This window comes from Mytilus galloprovincialis, chromosome 4 (genome assembly GCF_965363235.1).
Source record: "Mytilus galloprovincialis chromosome 4, xbMytGall1.hap1.1, whole genome shotgun sequence".
Taxonomy (NCBI): domain Eukaryota; kingdom Metazoa; phylum Mollusca; class Bivalvia; order Mytilida; family Mytilidae; genus Mytilus; species Mytilus galloprovincialis.
In genome coordinates, this window is record NC_134841.1 from 9,699,924 (window position 1) to 9,724,523 (window position 24,600).

The 24,600-nt window shown below is 31.4% G+C and overlaps 1 protein-coding gene across 2 annotated transcripts in view; it reads left to right on the plus strand.

Annotated features, from left to right (window-relative positions):
* The first annotated feature begins 885 nt into the window (after positions 1–885).
* Positions 886–24,600, plus strand: part of LOC143071315 (zwei Ig domain protein zig-8-like) — a 66,181-nt gene continuing 42,466 nt past the window's right edge. The window contains exons 1-2 of one of the 2 annotated variants that reach the window (XM_076245554.1): positions 886–1,162; positions 13,151–13,782. In XM_076245554.1, the coding sequence (XP_076101669.1) occupies positions 13,704–13,782 (79 nt within the window). In that variant the 5' untranslated portion in view covers positions 886–1,162; positions 13,151–13,703. The remainder of the gene's footprint in view (positions 1,163–13,150; positions 13,783–24,600) is intronic. The other variant, XM_076245555.1, reaches the window with a different exon arrangement.

Below are 24,600 nucleotides of genomic sequence, written 5' to 3' on the forward strand. Positions count from 1 at the left end.
GCAAACTGAAATTTTATTTCACTATTTGAAAAGAGGGGCGAAAGATAATAGAGGGATATTCAAACCCGTGATACGACAATAAACTCACAAGGCCATGACTAAGAATAAAGACCTAAATAATAGTACACAAGACACAACATTAAAACTAAAGACTAAGCAGCACGAACCCAATCAAATACTGAAGGCGATCTCAGGTGCTCCGGAAGGGTAAGCAGATCCTTCTCCACATGTGGCACCCATCGTGTTGCTTATGATATTACAAACCCGGTAAAAAGTATTACACTATAAGATGCTTTAAAATATATTTAATAATAAAAAATATAAATTTTTATATTTCTAAAGAGATAAGATTTCCAGATTTAGTGACTTTTGATATGCAAGGGTTTTCTTCATAATAAAATGCCCGTACTTAGTCATGCATATTACAGTTGTTTTCCATTCGTTTGATGTGACTGAGCTTTTGATTTTTTCTTATGATAAAGGACTTTCCGTTTTAAGTTTTTCCCTGGTTTGACATGGATGCAATCGCTTAATAAAATTCTTTGTACGCAACAACTTCTTACTCACACTTTGATTGAGTTTTTTTCTCTCTCGAACAGTATGTTACCCATGATATTATATGTAAATTGTTAAATGTAATTTTATAGCGTTGGTATAAGATGAACATATGAAATTAACTTTATAAGGTAGACAATTAGATAATGAAATTTGTAAAATCAAATTTGATAACAGATAAGGAGTTCCTGAATTAGTATTGCTATTTATCATTCACTTTCTAAACTCTAGTTTTTAGTGAACTTAATCGATATTAATACATTTGTACTAGGCGTGAAAATATGTGATCGATTTCATTCACAAGTTATGTTCATTAAGGTTCTATAATACTGACATGAAATTGACAAAAAGCATCTGACGACTTGATTGGTTAAACAGAATCAAAGTGCGTGTTCAAATGTCATAATCTTGAACTTGTTTATTTCTTGCACGGCTCGCTGCGTGATGTGATACTATTTGAATTCTGAAAGGTGGACGATAAACAAAATTGTTGAATGTTCCTTAAAGTGACTTGGATAAGAATTGTAAAGAATACAAAAATTGTCATTGTTTCTTTTGCAATGCTTTATACCTGAAAATAAACATTCAATGACGATACATTCAAACGGTAAGTAATTTTATTTCTAGGAATTTGGAGATCAGTATTCTTAAAACAAATTCGTGATTGCTATTACTTGATAGAACTTCATGGTATATTATTACTAAATATTAAGGTCAGTTGACATGTAACATATTATAGTTAACCTTTTCTTTCAAAATGAACATGTATTATCATGATAATGAAGAGAAATTAATAAACATGCATTATATTATCGATGAGAAATGAATAAACACGCATTATGATAGAAATAAAAGAACATAGAAGTAAGAAAATGTGGTAAAAAATGTATGCGTGCCAATGAGACAATTCAATATCACAATCATTATGAAAAGAAATCAAAGACACACATTATGAAGAAAAATGAAAACGTATACTTTTAAAGTAAATAGTTGGAGTTAGAAAAAAAATGACGCAAAATAGGTATTTTTTTACCGATATATTGAAATGTTCAAAATACAATTATAGAAGTTACGATGACTTTCAAACTTGATAATGTTTTGCCTTCGTTCCAAATCTTCGAAATATATGTATGCTCTGTCTCGAGTTGAAACATGTATCTTACACGATACATATACACAGATACATGTACGAATTCTCCGACTTACCCATTATGTGTGTTAACAGTGACTGATGTGCATGGTATTTATTAATGAAAATTATTGTATTTGAAAAAAATATTGTAATATGTGTATAGCTGAGTTTGAACAATGGTCAACTTTTGCATTCAAGTTATCTTTGTATTACCCTACTCACCATTAAACCAGTGATCTTACCATACATTTGCCAAATTAAAAAGAGAAACAAGATACTTAGGGCAAAATTAAAATCCCTTATTAGTAAAAGAAAGACTTTTAAAATTATGACCGAAGAGAAAGATGAAACAGACTAACACAATATATAAATAAAATGAAAACAACACTTTATATATAAAATACATTAGTCCGAAGAACTTTTATTTATTTACCTTTATCATGAACGCTCATAGACGACTATTTGAAGTCAAGATTTTATAAATTCAACAACAGTCGCTGAATAATAAAAAAAACCCTAAAAATCCATCGAAGGTCACCTTTGTCTGCAGGGTTTAAAACCTTAGTTTCTTAGTAAATTTAAAAGTTTGTTATACATCAAGTCATTATCAAAATACTGACTACTGAGCACATCAAAACCCTCGGGAACTGATAGCCAACCAGTATCATATAAATGTATGCAATACGTATAGAAGAATTTAAACATAGTTCGTAGTGTTAAGTTCTAAATAAAGATAAGACATATAACGATTAACCATTTTTTTTGTTATCATTTAAAGCTATTCCTTGGAAAAGAAAACTTTTCGCTCTATAAACCTATTATCTGAAAATATGCATCTGGGATTTCAACTGCCATAAAGTTACATCTATCGTTCAAGATATCATAAAACTCAATGTACTATAAGAATATAAGTTTTCCGGCATTTCAACTAACTGGTTTCTTATCGTTCTCTCGAAAGAGGGAGTAATTATAATTGTATGACATATCAAAATTGGTAATAATTGTTTTATATAAGTCTAGCATTTACCGGACGAATCTTTCGTCATATATATATATATATATATATATATATATATATATATATATATATATGCATCTGAGTTGTCGGAGTTCTTTAACTTTCTAATAAAAATATATTCTTATCTGATGATTTTGCAAGATTTGAAATTCTAATCGACAATGAAAACAAAACTCTACTACAAAAGAGATGAATTCAGCTTTCCAATTAAGAACTATCCATTTCTGTGTAGCAGAATCCAAGTAGCGCCTGCATACGGAGTATTTATCTCCCAATTGATACGATATTTCCGGGGTTGTGTGTCCTATCATAATTTCCTTGATAGAGTACTGCTACTCACAGGGCTGCTATTCAACCAAGAATTACCAAAGGTAAAGTTGAAATCATCCCTTCGTAAATTTTACGGACGCCATCACGATTTGGTTGACCATTATAAAATAAATCGTTTCACAGATGATATCGGATATGTTCCTTAACTACAATACCCTTCCCTTTTAACTTTCACGAATTTGACTATTTATAAGATTTGTAATAACATAAGCAACAAGACGGGTGTCACATGTGGAGCAGGATCTGCTTACCCTTCCGGAGCACCTGAGATCACCCCCCCCCCCACCGTTTTAGATGGGGTTCGTGTTGCTTAGTCTTTATTTTGTTATGTTGTCTTCTGTACTATTATTTGTTTGATTGTCTTTTTCTTTTAAGCCATGGCGTTGTCGGTTTATTTTCAATCTATGAGTTTGACTATCCCTCCGGTATCTTTCGACCCTCATTCATACTTTTCAGGACCGTTAACTAAGCAAACTGTTAATTAAATAAGTCAAAGAATTAAATAAGTCAAAGAATAATACTATTATGTTTCCTAATGCGTTTCTGAATGCCCCTGCTCAATAAACAAATAGAAGGTTCTAAAGAGTTTTATTGTATTGCGTTCTTGTTTTTAATTTCAACTTCAGAGGTTTTACAAAACTGTTAGTTCGTTTTCAACTTATATGTTGAAGTATCATTGAATGCATCGTTTTAAGCTTTTTTGAAATACCAAAGGGTGAGTGAGTAAAGACAAATTATAATACCACTTTACAAATATTACTCGTCCTTAACTTTTTTTTCTGGATAAGGAAGTAAGGTCACTATTAGCAAAAAACCTTGACCTACAATGTGGACAGTCTGATTAGCTGTGCATGATGTATACATACGTCAAATCATAATTAATACGTTAAGGTGGTACCAAACACTTTGATAAAAATAATTTGGCTCGTTTTATTTTCAGTTACTTTTGACAAAATATTTAATTTGACCCTTTGAAAAAAAATATAAATATTTCCAAAAACTTGAACCAATCACTTTCACAGAAAAAAAAAATGAATATATAGCAGTTTGTGAAACACTAATTTTGATCATTGAGAAGCTTAATATTTCCTTAACAATAGAATGTGATTAAAACATTTAGCTGATTTTACAGAGTTATCTCCCTGTAGTGTTAGGTACTAAAAGAGGGACGAAAGATATCAAAGGGACAGTCAAACTCATAAATATAAAACAAACTGACAACGCCATGGCTAGACATGAAAAAGACAAACAAACAATAGTACACATGACACAACATAAACCCCTACAAAAAACTAGGGGTGATCTCAGGTGCTCCCTGTAGTGTTAGGTACTATCTTAAGTAGTGGATCGTATAGAGAAAGTACCAGGCTCACTGCATTATAAGTAGGTGGTCTTTTGTAAAGGTACACTTTTTTAAATTCCAATGTTCCCTAATCCTTCAGCATCCTGAACTTGCAGAAAATATTGAATCTTGCAAAAACTGTTCGAGGGATCCGTATGTGGTATTTTGCAAGGATGAGTTATCTCCGATTCATTTATTTTATTTTATTTTCCTAGTGACATAGATGTGCATTTACTGTTTGCTACTGGACGTATATAAACCAACAATCAACCAAAATTTTACAATTATAAGTCCACACCAGTAAAACAAAATGTTATGATTAACAGCATGATTGCCAAAGAAACAAATGTCTTTTATAGTAGTTTTGTCTATCGTCTTCATTTTCTTCATTATATTGACTACTTTGTTTTAGATTTTTCAAACATCATATTGTTTTGACGAAAACTCGGAATATTGTTAATTGGGGCCGGCACATTAATAATTGGGATCTATATAGTTATATGTAAGAGATATCAACCTTTATCAGTTTTTCTTATTCTTTTGTATCTTCAACTCTATCAGCACAATTTGATGAGAGTAAATGAAACGACCTCTAGTGATTTCTTACAATATATACAAAATACTTAAATAAGATTGATGACAAATTAACAAAAATATCTAAAAGAAAAAAATATATGAAGATTTTGCCTCATTTATTGATCATTCCTTATCCAGTTACAATGTACTCAATAGACACTCAACTATTAAAACATTACTTTTTAACATTGATGTAGCGGAGTTTGTACTATGCACTTTTAAGCTTATTTGGTAATAAAGATGAACGTGTAAGAATTTCTATAGGGCACTGTTTTGGTAGTTTGGGAAGAAATATAAAAACAGACATTTGGAATAGGGACAATAAGTCTGATGACTGATGTAAAGAAATTACCAAGCTCTCTATTTTGGTAACAAGACATACACAAATGTAATGGCCAACAGTCAAACAAATAACAATCCACAAAAGGCTACACAGACAATTTTTGACTGAATAAAAGGACCATAAAAAAAAACCCACAGAATTTGATGGAACTGAAATTAAGGACTAACAGTTCTCCTTCCATTGCTGCACATGTCATGTTTCTCGTTACCATTAATTAATATTGTGTTGGTATTTCGCATGTTGTTGCATTCTGTAATGCAATAAACAAGTAAAGAAGGGATGGTATCAGTATATATATATAAAAGAAGATATGGTATGATTGTCAATGAGAAAACTGTCCACAGGAGATTAAAATGACATAGAATTTAACAACTATAGGTCAACGTACGGCATTCAACAATGAGCAAAGCCCATACCGCATAGTCAGCCCCGAAATGACAATGTAAAATAATCAAAACGAGAAAACTAACGGCCTTATGTATATAATAATATGAATGAAAAACAAATATGTAACATAAATAAACTGAACTACCACTGAATTACAGGCTCCTGACTTGGGACAGGCACATACATACATAATGTGGCGGGGTTAAACATGTAAGCGGGATAACAACCCTCTCCCTAATCTGGGACAGTGGTATAACAGTACAACATAAGAACGAACTATAAAAATCAGTCAAAAAAAGGCTTAACTCATCAAAGGAACAATATCTATTTTATAATTAAAGGTTCATTAATGGTTTTGCATAGATTCAACTTATATACAAGAACTGAGTATCTTTTTTGAAGATTTACACCCGAAAGTATTGACGTATGCCTACCGAATTTGTATCTTATAACCATCGCCCAATGTACTAAAATGCCATAGTAAAGTTGTGCCAATTTTAGAGTGCTAGCTTTTTCTTGAAGGTCAAATAAACTGTGTTGAACACTGGTGTATTACTGTTGCCTTTATTTTCCCTGACTGAAATATAAACTAGAACACATCCAATGGATTTAGTAAAGAGACGTCATAAACGTTCTGAGAAAAGTATGACCTTGTTTAATGCAAAATAATTATTTTCAATTTCTCTTGTTTCTTTATTTCTCCACAAATGCACTTTTTGCTACTAATTACATGTTCAGATAAAATCTACCTAAGCCACATATTAAGAGCTGTGACAACCATACAGACGATTGTTTGTTGAATAGGCTCGTCACATAAAGTATTCATTTAATAATACAATTTTTTTTGGCATATACGATAAAAAGATAAAATCATGAAAGACATGCAATTGTAAAATAAAAATACTGTTATCCTGTTGCATTGAAGTAGTAAGGTGTCCTTTTACATGAAAGACACAGCTGTGCATATCAAATGCAAATGATGAATTTATTTAAGTTATATTATTCGATATTAGTCTTTCATTTGTATATACTATTAGATTTTGTAATATGACTTATAATAATTTTTGCAGATATCTATACAGATAAACAGAATACATTATATTTATCAAATAATTCAACAACACATGTACTTCATCTTTCAATTGATTACCTTTTATTACAAGTCAATATAAATTGACAATTGAGCCATCACAGCTATCAAAATACTTCACAAATACGCTAATAAATATTTTATGCGACAATTGTATATGCAGTTTGTACAACAAATTCATAGTTTGTGAAATGAAACAGAAAAACAAACTGCTTCCGAAAGTTTCATATATTTCATTTGGCATTTAATTTATTTAGCCAGTTTGAATCTGGCAAAATACAAGATAAAATCACTATGAAATATTTAAATACGTCTGTGCTCTAGTTGAAAGATGTCGATCGCAAATAATGTGGATAATACTTTTAGCCTACTTTTGCCCGAAGAAGCACTCATATAAGAAAGTTTGGTAACATGACCACTGAAAAAAATTGGGAAACATGAACACTAAGCAACAATTAAAAAATCACGAGCACCAAGAAACAATGGCGAAATATCAACATAAAAATAACCCAATACGAAACATGAATACCAAGTAATGGGAAAACGAAAACACAAAACAAAAACCTAAAAAAAACAACGTAGAGCACAGAACAATAAATAATAAAAACATATATGGGAAGACATAAACACCAAAAAGTCTACGGAAAATATTAGCACCGAAAAAGTATGGTGAAAATGTTACCACAAAAAAGGTAAATTAAAAGAATAAATAAAAGATTAACAGAATTTCCTGTTCGATTACTTTTCCATTCGGTTTACTATGGTGGCAAGTTAATCAACCGACCTTTTGTCATTTTCTGTCTCGTCTGCCACAGATACAAGCCTTGATAATGTACTGCCTAATTAAGTGTGATTTCAAGTAAGATATTACAGCGTGAAACTGATTATTGACTTTCTTGTACATTTTAACTGGGTAATGAAATGGTCTTTTGGTCATAAAGTTAATTGAATTTATTCAGGAGGCAATAATGTTATAATGAGTATCACAATTGGATGACAATCAGTTCCAGAGTTATCTCCCTTTCGCTTCCGTTAACACTACTTTGCATTTCAGCTTTGAAAGAATAGATCTCAGATTATGTTCTTATTTGCTTTAAACCTTGAAAACACATGTACATAGTTACGGTAAAAGTCCAATATATTACTTAACATCAGATAGATGTTAATCTTTATTGACGTTTACCAAATTTCAACATCGGTACTCTATTGGCATACTGTTGCCTTTTTATGAAACAGTTAGTTATTATACTTGATATATAGAAGTGTTTGAGATTAACCTAAAAACGTCTATCGTTTAGACTTTCAAATTTCATACTCATATCAGAAACTGTTGAAAGGCATTACACAAGTATCTGTTCTAAATCATTAAAATGAAGAAAAAAAAAAAAAAACCCAAACAAACCAAAAACTGCATACTTTTCAATTCGTGATTTCAAAATAACTTAAATTTTTTTGGGTTAATTTGATTTCTGACTTGTAGCAAACATGACGCCATATGAATAAATATTTCCATTTAGCTACAATCACGTGTCACATGCTTAGTATTATGTCATTTCAAATTCAGGAAGTTGGTGTTTTGATGGTTTTATATTGTCTATAATTGTCCATATGCAAAAAGTTTTGGTATTTATGGTGGTTGAAATCAGAAAGTAAGCTTTAAGGACTTTCCGTTTTAAATTTACCTCGGAGTTCAGTATTTTGGTGATTTTAATATTGAGATAAATGACCCGAAACCTAATATATTAACGTATATCGCATTTTGTACTTTAATTTTAGCTATTAAAACATATAAACATAATTTTGTAGAGTACATGCTTACGTTGGTAACTTGGTATTCCTCTCTTACTTTTTTGTAGTTGTTTCACTTTTTATTAGTTGACTTCTCTTCAGACATATTGATTGACCATTTAATGCTTCTTAATTCTTACTTTGGTTTATGAAGGTTTCTATTTATTTGGCGGAATCATTTCCTGAATTTTATATTACGTATATGTTATTACATTTAAGCGGCTTTCCTGCGGTCAAGATTTCGATAAGAGCACTCAATATAATTTTGATTTATTAAATTGCCAACCTTCCGCCATACCAAAGGATTAACGGACGTGATTTGACATTCAATATGTGGTATCAGCATAAACATCCTACAATAAAATAAATTGCTTCGGTAATAATTAGAAGTTTAATGCATTTGCATTTTTTTAGACTTTCTTTAAATCTTGTTTTTGAAAATAAACCCCAACTTTTTATACATTAACATCAGTCACTAAATATGAGTGACTCAATGTCGGTAAAAAGAAGGTAAAAGAAAAAAAGAAAACAAAATACAAATATCAAGTCGAACAGATATACAAAATTCATGACCATAATAATAAGGATAAAATCGTCAAAAACAATTAAATTTGAAAATTCGTAGAACGCTAAGGAACGAGAAATACGACATTCACTAAAACCCGGGAAGAGTCAAGGTTATTGTAAAAGTATAAACATAATGATCCGGAATCATTAGTAGCATCGTTGTGTTGCTAATGTGATAATGGCAAGTTAAGAATATTGATGATATTAAGTCGCATTCGTTAATATTACAATCGAGACAAAAAAATAAACGAAAAAAAAAAATGGTTGCTACGAAAATTTGATCATATCCGTGGTCTTCTTTGACACGAACGGTCATAACGGTAGAAGAAAATGTAATGGCTTCCTATGTATAAATGTTGAGGTCAATTGTTGACGAGTGACTTAAAGAGAAAGAAAAAGTCGTGATGTAATAGACGTTGTCAAACTCTACAAATGTTGATGATTAAGACTATATTTCGAAACAGCTTTAAATATATCTCAATTTTAAATAAATATACGTTCGTTTATCAAATACAATAATCACCTTTGCTACCAAACTGTGATTTTAATGACACCATTAAAAAGAAAGGTATCCTTAATAAAGATATTCAATTATATATATAAAAAAAAATACATTTGTAGGTACTCATGTCGATCGACGATATATGTCAATTTTTATGAGACCAAACTACTTTTTATAAACTAAAGTAATAGTTAATTGATCAAAGAGAATGTGCAAAAAGAAAGGAATTTATTAGTGCAGTAGGATGCGACAGTAACACGCGACTTAGCCCATTATAAGAATATCGGTCGGTCTAGTACAAGTCAGTATTCCTATGAATTAATGTGCATCGTCCTTATTGTACCTGATAAGAGTATCAAGACGCTAAGTACTCCGTCAACCTGTTCATCTTTTTCAGCTTAATTTTACTTTATTGGTGATCGAGTAAAAACATTTTTATACCGCAATAAAAAAATAAATCATAATATTCCCTCCATGTATTGGATATTTGATAATTTTTAATTCAATAATAGCTTCCCGAGATTTTAATTGATGATATGTACAACAGTAGTTATTTCACACTTTTTGAAGTCTCTTAGGACAATGTATCTTGCTGGTCTGTATCGATCCATTTCTTTACTGGATTATAAAGTACTCAATTCCTTGAGGTAATTACCATCAGGGTTTGTGGTTTTTATCACATTCTCTCTGATCTACTGCAAAACATCGATACCTTTACTTTATTTACTTACACGTTAAATGTATAGTGTTATTTGTTTCATTGTGTTCCAGGATATATTGATATTTTTATTCTACTAAATAATGTGATTTTAACCAACATTTTGTATGTATCTACATAGTTAACATAGTTCAAGACAGAATTTTAAATTAGAAAAGTAGCCGTATCGGACATATTATGTTGTAAGTGTTATAATATATATTGTAATGCGATATAGGTTGTAGAGTGTGTATGTCCTTGGTCTACCATGCTAATATTTAGTTATACAGATTAAACGATTAGGGTATTAGTTGCTTGATTGCATATATGTATCCCATAAAACGAATGGATAACAACTGTCATATTCCAGACGTGGTATAGGTATTTCCGTATGTAAAAAATGATGGATTCAACCTGGTTTCACGGCTAGCTTTATATCTCAATTGTATGACTTTCGTATCAAATTTCATTATATGGACAAAGTAGAATCCATATTTCCATAGCTATACCATACTAGCTGTCCCTTCTTATTGTTAATTTTCCTTATATTTAATAGTGATCTTCCGTTATAAACGTTTGATGGTTTGTTTATGTCTAACTGGTATATATATACTTTTGTTTGCAACAATACTTTATATAACAATGATTGTATATTCAACTTAGTACTATAAATAAAGGCATCAGTAGTATACCGCTGTTCAAATGTCATAATCGATTGAGAGATAGAAAAAAAACAGCTATTGTATCACAAACCAATGAATGTTTTTTTATTATACCAGGTGAAATAAGTAAAGTGTTCTATGTCAAACCCAGCATTGTACAGTTACAGAAAAATATGGGAATGCAATAGACTTATTGACAAAGCTTATCATTATTGTTTGTTGATTTTCAATGCTTGTGTTTGTTTTTTTTGAAGATGAACATCTATCGTTTATTGTCAGTTAAAAAAAAACCTGGCTCACACTGTTTTGCTTTTTAACATTGAAATGTCATTATAAATTTGCTCTTTGTTTGTTTCTTTGTTATACTGGTTTCATTCACTATCGCTTTCCAAATTATCAAAACGCGTTAACTGCTACCTAAAATGAAATACGAATTAGATTGGCAGTTTTAACTCTTTTAGAAATAAGACTTGTTAAGCTTTCCAATGATACGAGAGTCCAAATAATAAATGACCTACATTGTAGCAAATGTAGGTCATCTTACGCCATTAACCAATTAGTACACCCATAGTGAATAGACAGCTATAAGATATCCGCCGACATGACAAAACGTGAAACAACTCAACGACTAAGCAATAAACATTAACAAACATATATTATGAAACGCGACAAACGACAACCATTTAATAACGGGCTCACGACGATGGACGGGCACATAAATAATCTGGCGAGGCTTGTGAGCTATTAACACTCCCTTAACATGGGATAGTGATTCAACAACCGATCAGCTAGCTTATTGCTGCAAGCATTATTTATTATAAAGAACTTGGTAATTGTGTTTACTTGTACTCATCTATTATGGTGTGAAATTACCTAATATAAGTTATATTTTACTTTTGTTTTATGGCCTCTGAATATTCCAATGATAGAGTTGAGGAGATATATATAAACATTATCAACACCTCAAATTGCAACAGTTTATTTTCCTGTCTGAAGTCTTGAACTTGTCGATGGTTGTCTGTGGTTATAGTTCAATGTTTTGTCCTTAAGGGAATTGGATGATGACTGATATTTGATAGTCTTTTTAAGTGTCACGTGGCTTTTTCTTGACATATCTGTTTATGTTTATATATTTGGTATTTGTCTGCATTTCATTGACGTATTCTGTCACGTAATGCTGTCATTTTAGCGGTATTTTTAGCATTGCTATATAAGCTAGCCAATAAACCCACCACTTTTTTAAAGATTTCATGTACATACTAGTAGTCAGGAATATGACAGTTGCTATATAAAAAAGTTTATGTATGTTGGCGTTTGTTTTTGTTTCATTTGATTAGTGTTTCTGTTGTTCCGTTGTTTTCCTTAATATAGTTACCGTGTTACTTTCGGTTTTGGTTTGCGACCCAGCTTATTTTTCGTTTAACCGATTTATGAATTGTGAACAGCGGTATACTACTGTTGCGTTTACTTATTCAAATGAAATTAAATACATGATCTACCGATGCTGTAGTTTTCAGATTTAGACTTTGATGTTAATAATTGTATCATTTTAGTAAATATGTAAATAGTACAGCTTTTCGTCAACTTCAGTACAATATAACTTAATTTTCTAAAGACTATAAGTTTAGATCCACATATTGAGTATCTGAAACGTCAAAACAACAAGACAGCCATACCCATCAGTAATCTATTTTTTAATTGTTTAATTTTATACCAAATTTAATAGATATAAATTTCTCCCACACATCAGTAATTATTGATAACCCGAAATAATAATTCTCGATTAAAACAAAATGATTTAAAATTCCCCAGTGTGTGATAACACTAACATACTCAACAAACACATTCATTGAGCATAGAACATGTCATCAGTAAACAATTTACAATAATCAATGGGAGGATTTTTCGTTTTAATGATATTTTTAGTTAGAAAACATTTATTAAGTAAATAATTGTAAGTGTTATCGTTTTATAATCGTGACAAATTCAATCTTTGATCAGGATGAACTTGTAATGGGTTGAATTGTATTGAAGATATGGTCATTCGATGATACTCAATCAATGATTCCCTTTTAATTTGTATTGGTAATTTTATTGGATTAAGTTTTGCACGATACGAATTATATGAAATATTAATGTTAATTGTCTTTATGTTTTGTAGACGAGGAGCTCGGGAAGCGATAGTGACATACACAAGTGAGATCCTGTCATGTAATAATACCATCTCATTGGAGTAGATTCCTCTAGATGAAAACTTTTGATGAAGGAGATAAAACAATATATACAATAAACTTTTTGTTTTTAGATCTAAATAATGTATCATATGAACAATTATTCTGGAAATTGTATGTAGGAAAAGTATACAAAGTAATAATAACGGAATGTCATTGAGGCATGATAATGTAATGTTATAACACCTCGGTTATTAAAGCGGATTTTTTTGTCTAATAGTTTTGCATGCAGATCTATTCACGAGTTGATACGAGATACGTTTTCATGTGAAATCGCTCAAGTATCGTGTAATTTAGATTGGATTTATTAAACTTGACATTTCAAGGAAAATACTAATTTGTTTCAATGTGTTGAAAACGAGAGTGTATAATTAAGACATTTATTCTTGATTTTGATACTTGGAACGGTTCTAGTGAAAGTAAAAGTGACCACATAGAGTATAGAAATAAAAATTGGATTTTGAGGTAATACTGAAATTAGCAATGGAATTGTATTACCTTCTGGTTCAGCGATCTATATGGACAGTTCAACTCCTTATAACGTTTCTAATTTCTTCGGAAGGTAAGTGAAAAATAAAGTTGTATACTGATTTATATAAACATTTTACAAGACTAAATATTAAAAAAAATATTGAAAATTGTTTATACAATTTAAGTTTTAAACCTAATTTAGATGGACCTATAGTGAAAACGGTATATACTGGAATTAGAATATTTACTCCTAAGAGTCAATAACTTAAACAGTTAAAAAAAATACAATATCTGCCTATATACGGATGTCCTTCAAAATTAAAAATATACAACACATCTGTCTGTGAACAGATGTGAAATAATCTTGAAACACAGCTTAACAATTTTGTTGATACAAACTTCCGTACACTAAATGAACCATGGACTTGTTCAATGATTCTAAATCAAATCTTGCATGCTTATATATTTAAAATGCAATGTGAGTAAACTTCCAATCATTCGTTTGTTTCAAAATCCCTCGGCAGGTGTTTTATAAGTTTGAATTATATTTATTGATGTAGGTTTATCTACTATTTAAGTTAACTTAATTGTTTCTACTATCTCTAAGTCAACAATAATCAATTAAACCTGTTACCTTCATTTGCAAAAATAAAACTATCCTTTATCTAACATATTGTTTTTATATGTTTAAGTATGTCTCATATATGTACTGAATGATCTGTCAGAATATTCAAATCCTGTGATTAAACTATAATTTTATATGTCTTTCAAGATGTCACCTTATTGTCCCTGAATTAAGAACTTTATTCCAGGTTTTGTATTTTGAAACTAAATGCGCTGACATTATTGGATTATTTCACATACAGTTGTATTATTGTATTTAATATGCCAAGAATTACGATAAAAGTACCCGCGGCTTCACAGATGATTTTCTCAATCGTACGGTAATGACAGTTCTAAGATTTCCGACTTTCCTAATTGGAATCCTTTTTATAGCACTCCCGGAATGCCCATGATAACGGTAATTCTAGTTAATGACATAATGCAATATAATAGCCATGATGTCGGCACTCTGCTTCAGAATAGATCATGTGTAAAACGTCAATTAATGTGATAAGAAAACTTTGCGTGTCAAGTGATGGACACAATACATCGGAAACAATATGATTGAACCTTTTATGTACATATGTACATCCTGAAACAGTGCAGGAATATAAATAGAAACGAGAGAGAGAGAGAGAGAGAGAGAGAGAGAGAGAGAGAGAGAGAGAGAGAGTTGCTTCAAAGCTATTAATCATGTTAATTTGATAAATATAAGGCTTACCAAGATTTATGGAGGGAAAAAGTAAAAATCACAAATATACTCTGCTCCCAGGAAAATATGGCAAAATCAAAAACTCAAACACATCAAATGAATGGATAATTACTGTCATATTTTTGAGTTGGTACACGTATTTCTGAAATATACAATCAAACAAACTAATTAAAGGGTTAACACCAAAACTTTTGAGAACAATGAAAGCTGACCTTCATATCAAATCAAATATTAAATCAGTTTTGATTGTTTAATGTTTTCTATCACTAGACCTGAAATTAGTTTTGAAGCCACAATAGATGAATCCAACATTATCTTCGGTTTTTGGAAATGAATCAAATTACATCAGAGAAAACAATTTTTCACTTCAAAAATTTGCCTTGAAGTTCAATATTTGGTTTATTTTGTTCTCGAATACATATGTTTTCGGGAGACAGAACACATGCTAATATTTTTTTATCAGTTGGTCTTTGGTTTGATTTTATAAAATACGGAATGAGATAAGAATTTCACATACAGAATGTATAAATCATGATCATAACCCAATTATTTTTGAAATTGCTAACCATGACTGTCTTTTGAATGCCCATGAATGGTCATGAGAAATTAATTTCAGATAGTTCTTTAAAAACAAACAATAAAATGCATTGCTTTTAACACAGCAATAGTAGTTTTATCAATATCTAAAATCTCATAAATCGGCAGAAAAGAAAAATCATGATAATACTGAAAAAAGCTGAGGGAAAAGCACAATCTTTAAAATGACATAGCCTGGGTTCCTGGATGTAGTTAACGTCACCTGATAACCGTGCATCACCAATCATGTGTATCAAAACACAGTCAAAATGTCGCAACTGTGAATAAAACACACTTTGTAAAATTATAAAATAGACTATTCTGGTAACTTAAGATCTAAGACTGCTCGAACATGTAGCGAGTAAATCAAGACACAGACAAATTGCATCGTTCAACAAAATTTGATGGTGCCTATAGCACTCTGTTATTATTCCTCACAACTCTATTTGTACAATCTTTTTGTAAAGTGTAAGTGCCGACCTATTTGTATTGTGTTTGGAGAAATAGTTTGAGCTAATCGTCGTGCATTGTTTTATTGGTTACGTAATTTAGCTATATAAATCTGAAGGTATATTTGTAAGAAATTCGAAAAGCGCAACATCGCGGATAATGGTCATTCTACAAGATTATGTTAACTTTATAGTTTTACTTAGTACGTTTAATAGGTGCACATTTTAAGATTGTTTGAAAGCACGTCTTTATTCAATACAAAAAGTTTAGGTTTCTATCTTCTGATACGAAATTGTCAATTGTTCGTTTGCTTTAATCCCAGTCACAGTTTTATAACGTATTGTAATGAAAATCTTGATTGCAAAAATTATTAAATCAAATGTTCTTTGAATTCGAATTGTTTTCTATGGTAAGTTCTTAAACCATTTGTGTTGTTTCTGACCAAAATATTAAGGGAGACTGTGTTCTTAACAAACCATTTGTATTGTTTCTTACCAAAATATTAAGGGAGACGCTTTATACAAGTTCCCCTTGTTTCCAAATCCCTGTTTGTCTATTGTGGAATTGTGTGTATTTCTATGTTGTGAAGTTACATTATTGTTTTAGATAAGAGAGAAGGTTTGGTATTAATAAAACGTTTAATCTGGCTGCAATTGTTTGGACCTGTACTAAATCTGATGTTCAGTAATTGTCGTTTGTTGATGTGGTTCATAAGTGTTTCTCGTTTCCTGGGTTTTTTTCATATAGATAGGTCCGTTGGTTATCCCGTTTGAATAGTTTTACACTGGTAATTTTTTAAGGCCCTTTATAGCTTGTTGTTCGGTGTGAGTGAATGCTCCGTGTTGAGAACCTTACCATGACCTATAATGGTTTACTTTAATAAATTGTGACTTGGATGAGACAGTCGATGTGAACATGTAAAATGTATATCATTCAATATACGCATAACGATGATTTTTGTTAAAGTTAAGGAGAAAAAAAAAAACACAACAACAATAATACAATACGACATTTAAAGAATATCATAGATTTAAAAAAAAAACAGACCCGTGTTTCAACAATTAATGAAGATTTAAATTGTCCAGAGTGTACTTTAAGGCTATGATTTAATTTACCAATTGAAAGTATGCAGTCCACATCATTTTAGCTCAATGGCGTTGTCAGTTTGTTTTAGATTTATGAGTTTGACTGTCCCTTTGGTATCTTTCGTCCCTCTTTTAGCTCAAGGTTTATAACGGTTAAAACAAATAATCGTATTGCATAATAATGAACTATACTGTTTATGGGAATTCGTGTCTGCAGAGAAAACAGAGGCACTATGTACTAAAGGGACAGTCATAAATCGAAGAAAAACCGCATGAGCAACATGTATTACAAGAAATCAGAGAAATATCAATCTACAAAACATAACACGAACCTGGCATGATCGATCTCACGTTCTCAGGAGCAGATTCTGCTCCACTTTTGACACCGTCATTCTTTTTCTGGCAAGTAGAATTTGGTTATTAATCTTATTCGATAATGTAGTTGTCTTTAAGACAGTACATGATGGTTGCTACGATAATTATCATTGATCATCCATGATACAGATGTTTCATTCCGGTCAAGCTAATCTTAATGACGCCTGTATAATTTCATCATTTGAACCTTTTGATTCAATTGACAAATTTCAAATTCGATGCATTCCCTTAAAAAACTTTGGTTTTAGTGAATATCATTTATGCGTTTAGGGGCGTCGTCACTTTCGATCCGATGTTGAGCGAGTGGTTGGTAAACTATAAAGCTATATTGCACGAATTACTCGGCAAATTGAATTCTTGCAATTATTGTCTTTCAGCACTGCTGTCATTTGGGAATTGAGATTAAGTACCTACAGAACAAATATCATTTCTAGTTTATCCTGCACAATGATGATCACTAATACGCATGTTAAACGTTTATAGCGCAGGGGTACAGGCGATCCCCTTTATCTGGTCATAAAGGCGCGCATAATTGACGAGTTTTTTTCAGTGACCGACAATTTCGAAAGTGGTCTATTGCTTTTTTGTAAGCAGCTCTGGAGTATCTATTCAACTGTGAGATAAAATCTCTATATGCAGGCGTTGTTAAAGTGTTGCTACACAACTAGAAAACTGAAATTCGAAAGATGCTTTTATATGAGTTCTGCCTTATATATAAGTAAATTTTAGGGTTTACCAGTAAATTTCATATCATAGTTTTTCACTTGCCTTTGGCTTCTTTTGACAAACTGTGAAGACATTCCTTCTTGGTCACATTGTACATGGCTCTCGTTGACTTTTTTAGCTGCGAAATTTTGGCATCTATTGAAAGGGGTAGGTCCGGTAAGGACCGATTTTGGCCTCAAATTTCAGGTTCATCTGACGAAAGATTTTGACCACTTTTTAAACACTTAAGTGTCTATTTCATTTGATTCAATTAGTTTATGTGAAAGATTTCAACTGATTTAGTCAATAAAAACGATCCGATTCAAGCTCAAATATGAAAAATCTACCAAATATGCCGAAAAATGTCACTTTTCAGATGTTTTTTTTTCAAAAATGAAAGTGGCCGCATCCGTGTTCATCCTCAACCTATATATATATTTTTATGTATTATAATTATCAAATACAACTTTCATTTCAATATTAAGGATGAACACGAAAGCGGCCACTTTCGTTTTACACGGAAACCGTCCAAAATTTAACTAAAATGCTAGAATTGTGAAGATTTCAGTAATTAAGCATGACTTTATGGTGCTATTACCCGATATATGTGCATGGTATTGTCAAAAACAACCCATATGTATGTAGTAGAAGCATTCTTCTGTCCAATAATAAACTTAAAGTTTACATTTTAACAATTTTGTAAAACTGCTATATTTTGGGGCCAAAAGGAGTCTTACTGGACCTACTCCTTTCTTAAAGGGGTAGTTGATGTGTCAGATATATATATTTTCTGAGGAAGGAGGTCATTATAAAGCGTTCTCAACACAACTTGTCGTGTCAAGTTCCTTCCAGAGGCGGATTTAGGGGGGGGGGGGTGCAGGGGGGTCCGCCCCCCCCTTTTTGGGAAAAAATTTGGTTGCTTATATAGGGAATCACTGAAGCGTGACTAGAGCGGGCCCCCTCTTAGGTCAGTCAGTGGGCCCCCACTTATGACAATTTCTGGATCCACCACTGCGGCTTCTATCTGATGATTGTTATATACATCAGTTTGATTGCTATCTTAGTCGTAAATAAAACTTTAGGATTTCAATAAATTGCTGAGTTGTGCAATAACAGAATTTCAATAACGATTGTATGTATTAGAGCCAGACGTCTTACATTGTGAATATACCAATAATTATAATCAAAATTCCAATATCAAAACCGACAATGATATATTACTTTCTAATTTTTTTTCTCCTTCATAATGAAAATTTATAGAGTCTGAGATAAATATATTCTAATAATAAGATTAAGTGGAACTTTGTTGTCGAACTTTTAAGGTATGAGAAATATCGGAATTCACAAACGCTATTTCTGACAAATTAAAAAAAGTGAAAAATTATGCTATACGGTATATTCAAATCGTTAAAAAAATGTATCAACTTATGAATTATTCATCAGGGACTTTTCGGCAGGGGAGTGTTTCAAACATTAAAAATCTTTCAAAAACATTCCATTAACTTGAATCGACCGTAAGAATGACTAGGCAAATACTTTTAAATATATCAAGTGATATGACCCTTTTTTTTTAACTCCACGTTGAAGAACATATATGTTAAAGTAATTCATGTACACACCATGATGTACAATCATGCATTTAACTGAAACGAAAGCAAAAAAAAATCATGTTCAATTGTCAATTGCAATTATATAAAAATGAGACTATTAAAAGTATAAATAAATTTATAAAGATACTTAGCTTCAAATGTAAATTCGTAATGTGTTTCCTACATAAAATAGTCATTTATTTAGCAAGAAACAGAGACAGTTCTCCACTTTGAAATAAAAGGACAATCTTGTTTTAAAGTCACAAACAGTTTTTATTTTGGTTCAATTGTACTCTTTTAGACAGTACGTTAGTCCTTTATTGCCTGAAATATATATTTAACGTATGTGTACATCTATAGAGATCAGTGTTTTGAAGGCTGACTAGTTAGATGTTTTACCCCAAACATGATTTTTCTTCACACATTTTCACAATATTTGAAAGGGATTTAATTTTGGACCCTGGTGGATAGTTGTCTCATTGTCAATCATTATTCTTTTACCACATTCCGTATTATCATATCTTACTTTATTATGGCCATGCACAGAACTATCAAATAATGCATTTAAATATTTATAGTCCTTATATTTTTGATTGAACTACGAAAAATATATTGATCTGATATAACAATGTAGAAAAAAATATATAATGAAAGGGTTTATGTTATGATTACACTGATATAGATAAAAGGAACTTTCTAAGCGTAGATGTAAATAAAGCATCGCACGTAAATATTTCATCGTACAATTATGAACATCTGTGATATACTAAGAGAGCATACAATACATTTATATAATTAATGGCCTTAATATGTTTTCGATAGACCGCTCACGAAATAGATATAGATCTAAAATAACAATAGAGCAAAATCTACATTTTAGCTGTCTTTTATGACAGTTCTTATCCATTCGTTTGATGTGTTTGAGCTTTTGATTTTGACATTTGATTATGGACTTTCCTTTTTGAATTTCCCTCGGAGTTCAGTACTTTTGTGATTTAACTGTTAATGGTCAATAACAGAACATTTAGATCAAACGAAAACTGTTTTTATTCATTTATCACAAATTATCATTTTCCTGTATGATGATGTTTCTCTCAAATTATAAAGAAGAACACGCATGAACAACTTTTACCAAAAAGGAATACATTTGAATTCCATCCATGACATGATGCTACAAAATTACTGGCAATACGATGGGTGACACATGTTACTCACTCCCATTATTCAAAGTTTTCATCGAATAAATAGATTAACGTGAGGGCTGAGTACCTTGACGTGCTTATCAAAACTGTAATTCTTTAAAAGAGAATTCAAAGGGTTAACCTATTATCATATCAGCAACAGGAAAATATCTAAAATCCATAAATTAAGTTATAAACAGCTCCGAGTCTAGACACGCAATGAATAAATTAAATTTACGACTACCAAAGCACTGCCTGTTTAACGATGATCAAGAACCCAATGATGGTTGTTAAGATAGCCAATACAATTTACCTAGAATAGGCATAGTAACATGTTCGGAATTTAGCATTCAACTTAAGTATGAAAAAGTAAGTGCAAAATCATTCAGATACACACTACAGATAATGAGTCGTAGAAAGGCAAAGTTACTATTAGCAAATAAAACAAGATGATTAGTCAATCAGCAGTCAACAAAACAATAGAAGCATACTTTAAAGCAATGAGATCCCACCAAAAAGTATAAATCGGGTTCTTTGAAGCACAGGCACTGATAAAATCTAGCCTTCCTTTTCCTATCATCATTTCCTTGATAGAAGGTTGCTGCTCACAAGGAATCTATTGAACCAAGAGTTTCAAATGGTGAAATTGAAATCATCCCTTCGTAAATTTTACGGACGCCATCATGAGTTCTTTGACCGTTATGGAATATCCGTTTCACAGATGATATTGAATAAGTTTCTTATGCCGTTTCTACAATCCAGTTAAGTTTTCACGAATGTGACATATCGAATTATACTATTTACCGGGTTTGTAATAAAATGAGCAACACAACGGGTGCAACATTGTTACCCTGTCGGAACACTTTGTTAATAAATATATTTAGTAAGTAAAATGATTGAGTTATCTTAATGTGCGTAGTATTTACTTTTACAACTTGTGACTTGGATGGAGAGTTGTCTCATTGGCACTTATACACATCTACTTATAAAATCATAATTACAATACAAAACTACACTCGTGATCATCATGTTTGTTTAAATTTTGCAAAAAGAATATCATACTTTAACAACATATTCATATGTCAATGATGAAATTGAAAAGTACATGAAGTTCAGACAAATTTATGATGCTAATTGTGTTGCACATGTTTGTGATGGCTGTTGCGCTCTTTTGTCGGTTAGTATTTTTGGCGGATGCCTTGGGTATGTCTTTTCCTGTAATATAGATTATAATTTCTTTGATGTATGGCTGCACATGTTACAAAGACTGTCTCGGTGTCTTACAAACAATCATATAAATAGCTACTCCAAAGACTTCTTCAGACTTCTTTCCTCTACAGTTTATAAATATACAACCATACAATTTATTCAGTCTTAACAGAAATAATTGTATTATCATTATCAGGTTAACCTTTAGAAAATCAAATTTAGAAAAAGAAGAATTGGTTTAAAATTCAATTTCTGGCTGCTTGGAATTTGAGTTATTATACATTATACGAAAGGAAAGATCAGACACCTCCAGGAAGTGAAAAACTCAATGCGTGAAATAAAAATGTAATTCGATAGGTATGTTCAAGTGTGACTAGAAAACAAACCAAATGCAAGTTAAAGGTACAAGAGTTGCCTACAATAAGGTTAGTTTAATATAGTGATGTCGTATAAAAGGACATAACACATCGATATTATACGAAATATTCAAAAGGTGAATACACTTAATACCATTTATCCAGAACAAACAATTATCACACTATGGAAACACAGTGTGTGATTTTTCTTACGCTAAAGATTCATTCAATTATATACGATTAATCCTGAAGAAATGGAGAATATTTGCTGTTAAGCAAAAGTTTTATTCAAATTTCTGTTAAAAGTATCCAAATTGAGTACTGTTGTGAATATTTGTGCTACATCTATAATTCTATTTATCACTCATTATCCAGTAAATGCGCGAGATCTGGCTAGCCACTAAACCAGGTTCAATCCACTATTTGTTGTTTAAATGTCCTGTACCAGATCAGGAAAATGGCAGTTGTAATCTTATAGTTCGTTTCTGTGTGTGTTGTTTTGTCGTTTGTTTATATGTTGCATTTCAGTGTTTCTGTTATTTCTTTGTTTTCCTCTTATAGTTGACGTGTTTCCCTCGGTTTTAATTTGTAATCTGGATTTGTTTTCTCTCAATCGAGTTATGACTTTCGAACAGCTGTATACTACTGTTGCCTTTATTTACCCCATATATTAAATTTAGAACTCTAGCCTGCAAGAGACATGTGATTTCCCTGAAAGCTACACACGAGTGTCGAAAGCTACATAAATTATCATCATTTATTTAAACCTAATAGATTGCTTAAATGCCACAAGCAAATCGTATAGTTAAAGTGTTAAGGATGAATCTGGAACGATGTATTTAGTAAATGATCTGCAAAAGCTTTTAATTTATTTAGATATTAAACATCTACAAAGATTTAGAAAAATATGCAAAACATGTATTATGTATTTATATTTCAGTCATCCCCTTTTTGGAGTGTGTTAGAGTTAATAATCACCTAATGAAAATAAGTTGCCAAAATGCTACATGGAAGCAATGCAGACCTGCCTTACAACTAAAATTGATCATAAATAAAGGCAACAGTAGTATACCGCTGTTCAAAACTCATAAATCCATGGACAAAAAACAAAATCGGGGTAACAAACCAAAACTGTAATAGTAGGGTCAACACTAGCGACCAATATTGTGTAATGTAGACTTGGTCCTTTCCTATTTGTCATCAACGATATCACAGCTTACATGATTAGAACAGTTTTAAACTACTCCTCTGAGGTTATTATATACACAACAAAATACCGGTATAATAGATGAATATATAATAATCACTTACAGTACAACAAAATGATTTCAATCTGTTAGATTGATTACTATAATACTCGACATCGTTGTGGTCAGTGAAGTTTTGGCTACACAAAAGTTGTCGTGTGTTCGGTCTCTTGTTTCGTGAATCTCTGGCCCGGTAATGAGACGGTTATAATGAAGCAAACGATTGCCTCAGATGCGTAACGGATACGAGTATAAATATGGAGGTAGTGATGCTATTGTTGGACAACTACAGTGTATTTGTTGGCCTCATATTTTACCTTTATATAAGGTTTTTATTTATTTTATTTGTTTATGTGCCATACATAAAACAATAGTCGGAAGTATATGATAAAGAGATTAATACATGGCATTTTGCATATCGGCTCGGGTATCATCCCTCGACCCATATCAGCACCTCAACTACGTCTCGGGATGATACCCGGGCAGATATGGAAAAGGCCATGTATTAATCTCTATGTAACAATAATCTTCATAAGCAAGATACAATATCTGTACAAGTAACCCATCATTGAATTACTGTAACAGACGAGTCAGAGCCGAAAATACCATCGATGTGTATGCCTAGCCTACGATGTCAAAAGAGACCATTATGTTTTCTGGTGTGTTCGTCTTTCAGATATTACGTTCCGTTTCAGGTTGACATTTTAGTTTAATGTAAATTTTAAAAGTTTCGGTAGTTTAGGGTCACACCAGCTTGAACCTTTAAGTTAGTACACTTGTTCATTAATACTTTTTTTTTTTTTTAAATTCGATCCAAAGTA